Source organism: Silurus aristotelis (genome assembly GCF_946808225.1).
Source record: "Silurus aristotelis genome assembly, chromosome: 24".
NCBI lineage: Eukaryota > Metazoa > Chordata > Actinopteri > Siluriformes > Siluridae > Silurus > Silurus aristotelis.
This window is the reverse complement of record NC_139597.1, coordinates 14,599,077-14,609,801: the sequence shown is the minus strand read 5'-3', so window position 1 is coordinate 14,609,801 and position 10,725 is coordinate 14,599,077. Positions and strand designations below refer to the sequence as shown.

At 38.2% G+C, this 10,725-nt stretch overlaps 1 protein-coding gene across 3 annotated transcripts; it reads left to right on the top strand.

Moving 5' to 3' along the window:
* Positions 1-298: 298 nt before the first annotated feature.
* On the top strand, positions 299-10,268 carry pfkfb3 (6-phosphofructo-2-kinase/fructose-2,6-biphosphatase 3). 3 transcript variants are annotated; one of them, XM_083528490.1, is made up of 17 exons: positions 299-551; positions 2,250-2,384; positions 2,536-2,632; positions 2,727-2,793; positions 2,876-2,950; positions 3,041-3,097; positions 3,216-3,340; positions 3,672-3,879; positions 4,972-5,118; positions 5,206-5,310; positions 6,086-6,215; positions 6,317-6,379; positions 6,611-6,675; positions 6,782-6,961; positions 7,261-7,283; positions 7,948-7,998; positions 9,158-10,268. In XM_083528490.1, the coding sequence occupies exons 1-17, from the start codon at positions 470-472 to the stop codon at positions 9,162-9,164; spliced, it is 1,617 nt and encodes a 538-aa protein (XP_083384616.1). In that variant the 5' UTR covers positions 299-469; the 3' UTR covers positions 9,165-10,268. The 3 variants fall into 3 exon arrangements, with proteins under 3 accessions (XP_083384616.1, XP_083384615.1, XP_083384617.1); XM_083528489.1 differs by lacking the exon at positions 7,261-7,283 and having other exon boundaries at positions 300-551; positions 2,256-2,384; XM_083528491.1 differs by lacking the exons at positions 7,261-7,283; positions 7,948-7,998 and having other exon boundaries at positions 301-551; positions 2,256-2,384.
* Positions 10,269-10,725: the final 457 nt, after the last annotated feature.

Below are 10,725 nucleotides of genomic sequence, written 5' to 3'. Positions count from 1 at the left end.
TAAGCCCTCTTAAAAAGAATTGCCATTTTCCTGGGCTGTTTGGTTAAACACACACACACACATATATATATATATATATATATATATATATATATATATATATATATATATATATATATATATATATATATATATATATATATATAAATAAAATGTTAAAACTCGGAACAGGAAACAACTTCCGCTTTAAGTGTTGCCATGGTGATGTGAATGGCTCCTAAAGCAGCCAATGAACGCGCGTGTGGGTGTGGTTTTTAGTGCCGGTAACACTTATGGAAGTCACGAGGGAGGAGAAGAGGTTTAAAACAGCTCGCACCTGCCGGCTCCGGAGTTCAGTGTGAACAGGATCGTGTTTTGAAAGAGAATACGGGTTTGATCATATTTTAGATTTCATTTTCATCTTCTGAAGAAGAGTGAAAGATCGAATAAGCTGTGCTTTGGGTTTTCTTTTCGCTGATATTTACAAGAGATGACAAGAGAACTAACACAAACTAGGATCCAGAAGATCTGGGTTCCATCCAAGGAGGAGAAACCCACAGTGCCTCGGAAATGTAAGTGGGTTTATCTGACCACTTGTCTGATGATGATGATGATGAAGATAATGATGATGCAGTGGTTCACACAGGGCTTTACAGCATCCCTCGCCTAATAACACTGATGTTTGGAATCAGGATCAAATGAACATCCTATAACCAAGAATGTTTGATAAACTTCCAGTTTGCCATCCTGATATACAGGTCAATCTGGTCATGTTTCAAAATGGATGTAAAGCATTTTTTTTGTGTATATTTTCGATTTTCTGTGAGCTTATATAATTCGGATCAGTGCACATATGGGTGTGTGAATATAGATCACGGATTCGCATCATTAGCAATTCATGACTCGATCAGGAGGCTCTCAGGGTAACAGAGGTCACCAAGGCAACTGCCTAGAAGAACAGTGTGTCACGCTTAGGCTTAACACCATTGAGTGCAAATGACTTAGTAGTGGACAGGATGCTCTACACAGGGTGTGAAAACTCCTGTAGAAACTTTATTGCCAGCCTGAATTAGAGTGACATACTGTATAAAAGAAGGACACAGGAGGTCCCTCAGACCCACTTAGTCTGGATTCAGAGGAGATCTTATATCGTAAATCCATAAAACCATTCACTAACATTTTTTAGTTGAAAGCAGGTGTATTGCTTGTATGTGTATGCTTAGCCTAAACTTGTGCACGGTACTTCACAGTTCTGTCAGAACAATCTGAGTCAACACCGCAGAATATGGATGCCCTCCGTGCTCATTTCTGCATAGACACAATGCTTAATGAGGCTGGAGAAGTTAGAACGTACTAACCAGACGCATCGCTGTCTAACCTATGACTGATCAGTCAGAGCCGGGGAGGTTAATGAGATCAGCAGGGTTCTGCTGACTGAGTGGAGTTGCTTTGTCCTGAAGGAGAACGGATTACTTACTTTTTTTGGGACCATTCATGCTTCTGCCTCAGTAATTGATGCGTGCAGGCATGCGCTCACAGCTGTAAAGGCACTCGATCTTTGCTTTATCAAGATTTTTATGTACAAAATGAACATTATTATGCATCACATAGACAATGTAACATTGGTGTTAAACTTTTTCTATGATATAGTGCTTTAATACAGACGTTTTAATACTGACAGAAATGTATTGATTGTTTTATACAATCAATAGTCTGATTGAAATATTTATTACACTGGGAAAAGAAAATAAATTCAGATGTCCACCTTGGTTTAGTGACTCCTCAAAATCTCGTGTGCGACTTCCGTCAATTAGTTGGAGATTAGAGTAAAGAAAATGATGGAGAAGTAGGAGAAAAGCTTTTGTCATTATTTGTTCTCTCTCAATTTATTCAGTCTCTATGAGAAAATGACCTGATTGAAGGAGACGATGTGCTAGGAGAGGGTGAGCTGATCAGAAAGGACAAAATATCACATGCAGACCATAATCCCTCGTTCAGTTTAAGTCATTATATCATATATAACTTGTCACCTGAAGTTGAAACATTGTGTGTGTTCAGTCACTTATATTAGATAATGTCAATATAGTAGAAATACTTTTCCTGATACTCCAAGAAAAGTGAATTGCTATAATTTGTTTCCCCAAAAATGTTTTACCCAACTCTGGGATGGATGGATGGAAAGATAGATACAAACAATAGCATTGAAAATATGCTATAGCCCATGACATTTGTTCTACCCCCTTTTTATTTACCCCTTTCTCACTTTTCTGTTACAGCTGGTGGAGGCCCTCACCTGGCCAACTCCCCCTTGGTCATAGTAATGGTTGGTCTGCCTGCCAGGGGCAAAACATACATTTCAAGGAAACTCACTCGCTACCTCAACTGGATCGGCATCCCGACAAAAGGTAAAGCTAACCAAATTTCACATTTTGCATTTATACAAACGTAGCATGCGCATGATCAGAATCCAAAGTCCAAACTGAAGGCTAAAGTAAGTTGTTTCCCGAAGATGTGTCGTTCAATGTTTAATGCACTGTCCTGCTTTATTTTTTGCAGTCTTCAACGTTGGGGAGTATCGCAGAGAGACAGTAAAGAACTACAGCTCATATGACTTCTTCAAATCAGACAACAAGGAGGCAGTGAAAATAAGAGAGTGAGTCAGAAATCCTTTTTAGTACACTGTAGTCAGTAAAATGAGATTGTAATAAAGGAAATAACTTATCTATTTTTTTTTTTTGCTTGCTTAGAAAATGCGCCTTAGCTGCTCTCCAAGATGTCAAGCTGTACCTCAATGAGCTGGGTGGACAAGTTGCTGTAAGTGCTTTCTCCTCAGATGAGTTACAGTATGTACCTATATACACGAGGTACAGATTCTTATTGATGTCATCGTCTATAGGTTTTCGATGCTACAAACACAACCAGAGAAAGAAGAGAGATGATTCTGGGGTTTGGTGCTGAGAACAGCTTCAAGGTTGGTTATTTTTATCATTTCTCATTCATTCATAATAATCAATCTTAAACTTAAATAAGGCACAGTCCAAAACATTCGTTCATCTTACAGGTTTTCTTCATTGAGTCTGTATGTGATGATCCAGACGTCATTGCTACCAACATCATGGTACGTTTTTACAATAAAGATGTCAGTCTGGAGTTTATGCAGTGATGAGGTCCTGTTTCGATTTTCTAAAAGTGTTAAATGTGAACTTGTTTTACAAAAAAAAAAAAAAAAAAAACAGGAAGTGAAGGTCTCCTGTCCTGACTACCAAGACTGCAACAAAACGGACGCTGTGGAAGATTTTCAGAAGAGAATCGAGTGTTACAGAGTAAACTATCAGCCTCTGGACCCTGATGATTATGACAGGTACTCAAACACACAAGTCAAGGCGCCCCCTAACCCCAAACGCTGTCTTCATGTGCTTTTGAATGTATCATATACATATAGACATTTTCCTGAGCTTACAAATCTCCTTTTAAATCCATAAACATTCACATCAATGATAATGTCAGTGCTTGATGGTAGATATTCATATAGTTCTAAATAAAACCTAGTAGACATTTTGTTTCATTTATTTATTAATAATAAAATCAAAAGGTGACTAGTACGCCGCAAAATATGCATCCATTAATATAAAAAAAGAAGTATACAGTGTTCTCTCTCTCTCTCTCCAACCTGGGTTTTTCTTTATTTTCAGGAACTTGTCCTTTATTAAAGTGATCGACGTCGGCCGCAGATTCCTGGTGAACAGTATCCAGGATCACATACAGAGCCGCATTGTCTACTACCTAATGAACATCCATGTCCAGCCACGCTCCATCTACCTGTGTAGACATGGAGAGAGTCAACATAACCTGCAGGGCCGATTGGGAGGAGACTCTGGCCTCTCTACTCGTGGTAGAAAGGTACGCTTATACAGGAATGACATGTCTTTCATTTCATTGGGCTGAGCTATGCACCGAATAAGCGTTTAACAACTTACCACACAATTATTCTTGCATATCAATTTATGTAGAAGCTTATATAGTAATCTGGCAGAATCGGCCCTGTGATATGAAACAACTTTAAACTATTACAGAACGATGTTATAACCAGAAACTTACCTTTCTATCTATCTATCTATCTATCTATCTATCTATCTATCTATCTATCTATCTATCTATCTATCTATCTATCTATCTATCTATCTATCTATCTATCTATCTATCTATCTATCTATCTATCTATCTATCTATCTATCTATCTATCTATCTATCTCTCTATCTATCTATCTAAATGAGCCATACTTGAAGTTACTCTTCTATATCTAAAATGTTGACAACCAAAGCCTTTGCTAATGAAGCTAGTTTATTAGCCGTGTCCCAGCTGGCTAGCTGTGTGCTAATGTGAACTAACATAGGAGAATGGTATTCCATACACTCTTTCAGTCTGTTTATCGTACCAGATGTCATACCGGCTCAGTAAAGAAAATGGCAAATCTTGTCCTGTATGCTTTGTATGTGTTGACAGTATTCCGAACACATGCATGCAAGAGAAGCAACAGTAATCCGTACTGGGAATCGCTGCACAACTGGGACAGCACTAAGTGAAGTTACATTTGAATACTTTTTTTTTTTTTATACTGATTAGAGTACTGTTTGTACTGAAATGATCATGTTTTGTTCTCTTTGTCAAAGTTATCCTCTGTAATACATTTCCTCATGTTTAATCAGTACAGGCAAAAAAAAAAAAACCTTGTGTATGGAATACGCACTCTTACGTTAAAGCAAAGTTCAGTAGTTGAGTTGTAGAACACGCTGAAGAAATCTGAAGAAAAAAACCTTACCATTCAGCAACTTGCTTTTCTAATTCCCAAGTTTAAGGTTTAAAATACTATTGAATTTCCTCAACATGGCTTTTTTTTAATCAGTAGTGTAGCGTGTTAAACTAGAGAGCACATGTCAACCAGGAGACAATGGTACGTGTTTCTAATTTGCATTTTATCTTCCTTCCTGCAGTTCGCCGGCGCTCTGGCTAAGTTTGTCGAGGAGCAGAATCTTAAGAACCTGAAGGTTTGGACAAGCCAGCTAAAGCGAAGCATTCAGACCGCCGAGGCGCTGAACGTGCCGTATGAGCAGTGGAAAGCCCTGAACGAGATCGATGCAGTACGTTCATCAACATGTCCATCTTCTATTCAAATCTGGCTAAATAGTCTGTCTATTAAGTCTAATGTTTGTCGTGTATATTGACAGGGTGTGTGTGAAGAAATTACCTATGAGGAAATGCGTGAGCGATACCCTGAAGAGTTCGCACTCAGAGACCAGGACAAGTATTATTACCGCTACCCTACTGGAGAGGTGAGTGCTACTGAGTCACACATAATCCACCATTACATTACAGCAACAGAGCCACAATTATTTCCAGAGGTGAAACGAGTAATAAAATATTCTACTCAAGTAAAAGTAAAAAGTAGCTCATCTAAAATTAATTGAAGGAACGCTTTTTTTAAATGAAATAATTCTAATGAGTTATGCACTTTTGCAACAACAAAAAAATATGTTATAATGTCATTTAAGATGAGAGAAATCCCAGATTGAAAATTCAGACAGTGAGCACACGCATTGAACAACCTTCGATTCGATGGTATTTCCCTTTCAGCTGGGTCTGCATCACTGGCGTCTGTCTCCAATGATTGCATGAGTTTAGTGCATTTGTTCTCCGGCCATCAATCAAACAGTGCAGTAGGCGTGGCTTTTTTTTTGTTTTTTCACCTTGCATTATTCTTGTTGTTATTATAATTTTTTTTTAAACTCATTAACAAATATGATTTTAAATGTAGTTAAATAGAATACTTCAAACAAAAACATACAGAAGTAAAATAAAAGATTTTGAAAACTACTTTAGAAAGTACACAAAAAAACTACCTGATTACAGTAACACGAGTAAATGTAAGTCGTTACACCTCTGATTAGTAGCTACACTGTACGAACCTACGGAACAAAAATATACATAAACAACACCAACACTATAATTTGTATATTAATGGTAATAGGGAACTTGTATCACACATGGCCAATGCAACAGTACAAGCAGTAAAAGGAATAAAGGAAATCCAAATTTTTTCCCCTGCAGTCCTACCAGGACCTGGTACAGCGTGTGGAGCCAGTGATCATGGAGCTCGAGAGACAGGAGAATGTCCTAGTCATCTGTCACCAAGCTGTCATGCGCTGCCTCCTTGCCTATTTCCTAGACAAGAGTGCTGGTGAGACTATGTATATAACGCATCACTCCAAATGAGCTTCTTTTATTGGATGCTTTGTGCTTGAGGCTCATGTGACTAATTCTTTGGCTTTCTGGCTGCAGATGAGATGCCGTACCTAAAGTGTCCACTTCATACCATATTGAAGCTGACCCCAGTGGCCTACGGTAAGTGCCTTGAGATTTTTCACATTTTTTATATTAAATATTAAACACACCCCAAAGATTTTATAATCCCATGGTAAGGTCAGATCTTGATGTAAAAACGTAGAAAAATGTTAAACTTATCAGTGCCTCTGGAGAAACAAATCAGTAGGTTATTGTCCAGACAAGTTTATCAGCAGTGTTAATTTTGATATTTAAATCAATAACTGCTATTGTTTCACACATTTTTTTCAGGATGTAAAGTGGAGTCTATCTCGTTAAACATCGAAGCAGTAAACACACACCGGGACAGACCTGAGGTAAACGCAACACACGTAAAAAAAACAAACAAACAAAAAAACGCATACAGGCGCATACCAACTTGGACCCCAAGCCTGATTATCTTGATTATTTTTGTCTTCCTAGGAGATAAAGAGAAGTCAAGGCACTCTGATTCGAAGGAACAGCGTGACTCCTCTCACGAGTCACGAACCCACTAAGAAGCCTCGCATGGATAGCCTAGACGGCTCGGCCATCCCGGAGCTCAATCCAGCACCAATGAGTTTCTGCACCAGCGCAAACAACTCCCTTGCACTGTCCACACAGGTATAAACTCTATAGTGTGTGTATCTTTGTGTGAGCTGTGTTTTTGTTTAAATGTGGCAGCCTGGAAAAACCTCAAAGTTAAATATTGACACCTCCTACTTTATATGAATTATATTCATTATTATACTATATACCAATTGTGGTCAAAATTAGACAACTTGGAAGCACATTATACAGGGTTTTCCACACTGCCACAGTGCTCCTATCGTTTGTGTGCTACTAACAGATCTGAAGGCTTTAATCGTTTAGTCACATTCTTCCCCATTTTCCTCATTTTCTCTCCTCTATTAACACTTAAGCACTGGCTTGGCCTAGCTTGTCTGTAAGTATCAATGTTTGTCGTTCTCTTCATTATTTAACCAGAGCTTGTAGATCAGTTCAGATAGCTCATTTCACTGGTGATATTCGGTCTTCATGAACACATCATAGTAGTTTCGCTAGATGCACCATGTATTAATATTATAATAGAATTTTGCAGTGTGTTCTGAGGTAAAAACTCATTAGGAATTATAATGTCCTCGTATAACCTCACCCAAGCCCTCCCTTCTGCAATTACATCACTTCCATAACTGGCATTTTCCCCCCTGCATCATTATAACACATCATTATATAACCCTGGTGTGTGTGTGTGTGTGTGTGTGTGTGTGTGTGTGTGTGTGTGTGTGTGTGTGTGTGTGTGTGTGTGTGTGTGTGTGTGTGTGTGTGTGTGTGTGTGTGCGCGTGTGTGTGCGCGTGTGTGTGCGCGTGTGTGTGCGCGCGTGTGTGTGCGCGTGTGTGTGCGCGCGCGCGTGCGTGCGTGCGCGCGTGCGTGCGCGTGTGTGTGCGCGTACACGCGCACGTGTGTGCGCGTGTGTGTGCGCGTGTGTGTGCGCGTGTGTGTGCGCGTGTGCTTGTTCCAGCTGTCCGTTAGTGTATTGCTCATATTTCTTTTGAACACTGTGTAACGCTCCTCTCGTCTATCCTGCCTGTGTTTTGCATGCCTAAAGACGCACCATGTTCCACTACCTGACCGGCATGACCGTGTTGCTGTTTCAGAGGTAATAGTGTTGCCACTGGTCCTAGATAGAAAAGCTTTTATTTCAGTGACTGGACAATGATATTCCAATGTTCCTAACGAGCGTTTTTGCTACTGTAGGTCACATGAGAACACACACCCACAGGTTTTTACTGATGCAACCTCATATGACCTTGGTTTACTCTATGCCACTACATCTCCGTTCCACCTACAAATTAGGTTACACTGTACGCTGACGGGAGGGGCAAGTGAACAGAGCGTACCGAACAATTAGACCAGTTATAACCTACACAAAAAGGAAACGAAATGTTGCCGGGGCTCAGCGTCAGATCTGTTTAAAGAACACCCCACGAAAATGTTTCTTGGAATGTGTGTCATGTTGGAACATTTCTGGAGAGTAGAGTACTCCTTGTGTTGTATGGGTTTATTTATTAAGCATTTAGCATAATCAGGTTGATTGCTATTAATATGCACTCATGGTCACTTTATTAGGAACATAATAGTTATAATAAAAGTTAATTTATACAATTAATTATTAAATGGCGAATCGTTTCAATGCCACCGATTGTTTTCTTCCTGTCCAGTGAACCTTCAGAGTGTTGTCTGTCTGCCTCAATGTTTAATTTGTTTTGTGTAGGGATACTTTTCTGTTCACCGAGGCTGCACTAGAGGAAAAATTTGAGCTACGGTAGCTATCCTGTGGTGGAGCTCACACCAGTTTGGCAATTTACCTATGATATCTCTAATCTCTAAGGCATTTGCAAACCCAGAACTGGATTTTCTTTTTTTTTTTTTTCTTTTTCAGCATTTTGAATGAACTACTGGGACTATTATGTATTAGAAAAAAAAAAACAACTCTGGGGATCAGCAGGTTCTGAAATACTCAACCTAGACCATCTGGCAAGAAAAACCATACCATTGTCAGTCACTGAGATCACACACTTATTTCGCTTTCTGATGTTTGTTGTGAATATTAACTAAAGCTCTTGACCTGTATCTGCATGATATGCGCATTGCGTGGCTTCCACATGATTGGTTGACTTTCTAAGTGCATGCATGTGCCATTTATTCGTTTCTTTATAGTAGCTTTGCTGTTATTTCCTGGTATATTAACATGTCAACATCATTTACATTTTCCTATTAAACATTTATTGAATTCGTTGTTGTTTTTTTTGTTGCAGGAACTGAATCACCACATCACAGAGAATCATGACTTTGCCCAGCTCTGCCAGTGAGTTGAAAGATCTCTGACTTCATTATGATGGAAGTTAACTCAACCAAAAACTTGCAATGGACCAGTTGAGTCCTTTTTTTCGTCAAGGACAAAATGAGCACTGAGGGTCTTTCACCTTCAACGAGGATAAAAAAAAAAAAAAAAAAGCGTGTGTGTGTAAATAATGTACACTATGCCTCATGTCAGGCATCCAATACTAAGTTCTTTACGTCATTTTTATCTTATGATGTCGTATATTGTTTTTTTTTTTTTATTTACTCCTGAATACTGCTGCTGGCTTTAGGGAAAAAAAAAATTTGTTGTTAATGTTAGTTTTTCATTTATCTGTTGATTGTGTGAATGATGGAATGTGTGTTTAAGCAAGAAATATTCTGATGATGAGAGGTGTCTGCACGATTGAGAACACCATTATGTGTATTTAAATGGAATTTATTTGTATTGACAGGGTATTTTATAGTTGTTTAATATGAAGGAGAAAAGATGATTTTCCTTTTTGCTTGATAAATGACTGAACAAATTCCGTTGAGTGCCTAGTGCTTCGGCTTTCAGGCGACAACTATTTTCCGGTACTATAGATCTAAGAACATACTATTTATACTATGTAATTTAAATTTTATTTTTATTTTTTTTTTAAGAAGGAAGTGTCATTTAATTTTCCATATACAGTTCATACAAACCAAATGTTTACTGTTTGACTTCTGAGGTTAAAAAAAGCTTTACTAAAAGCTTTACTGTTTGCTATTTTGGGCAGTATTGTATTATTTAGCGAATGTAGTGAAGATTTTAATGCACTTTGAGGAGTCTTGGCTTGGCTCAAATGCAAGTTATGTAAAAACATAACACAAATGTACTGTGTTGCTCCGAACTGTAAAAGTACTTTTTCTTTCCCCCTTTTTTTCCTCCTCTCTAATTCTGTATTTTGTAATGCTTTTCTGTTGATCTATTTATTTTTAAAGTGCAGCCTAAATTTGTATTTTGAGTACAAAGCACCTCTCTGTTAAGTTTATTAAATAAACATACATGTTCCTTTAACTGGACCAATAAATAACCTGAAGGAAGTAGGAATGCCTGGGATTTTTTTCCCTCTTTCAGAGATCTGTCTCATTTCCTTTTAATTGTTTTCTCAAGATTGTCATCAGCATGACATCATTACCATGCACTCAGCATCTTTCAGCCCACAACTTTTCCTTTTTTTGGCACCGTATCTGTGGTTAATTTAAAATTTCTCCCACACTTCAGCATTTAACTTTCTAATGGATTATGTTATATTCTTATATGAGGGAAGACAATGCAGCCCAAGTCAATTTTGTCTATCAGTTCAAGACACTTGCCAGTATTTCCGGTTGATGCAACATGCTAGCAATACTAAATGAGTCAGTGAAATTCTATGATCTCTTTAGAAAAAGGGAAACAAGTAAATGAAAGGGAAATGTGTTTTTTGCATGTTATTTCTTTTTATGTGGCCTAAATATACCTAGCATTTCAGGGATTTCCAGCAGAGCTGATGAACATGAG

Bases quoted from the DNA above. Each gene is read 5' to 3' on its own strand.
- pfkfb3 (XM_083528489.1), top strand. From the start codon at position 470: ATGACAAGAGAACTAACACAAACTAGGATCCAGAAGATCTGGGTTCCA. The intron at 2,951-3,040 runs GTTGGTTATTTT...TTCATCTTACAG, and splicing joins GTGCTGAGAACAGCTTCAAG to GTTTTCTTCATTGAGTCTGT. The intron at 7,999-9,157 runs GTAATAGTGTTG...TTTTTGTTGCAG, and splicing joins ACCGTGTTGCTGTTTCAGAG to GAACTGAATCACCACATCAC.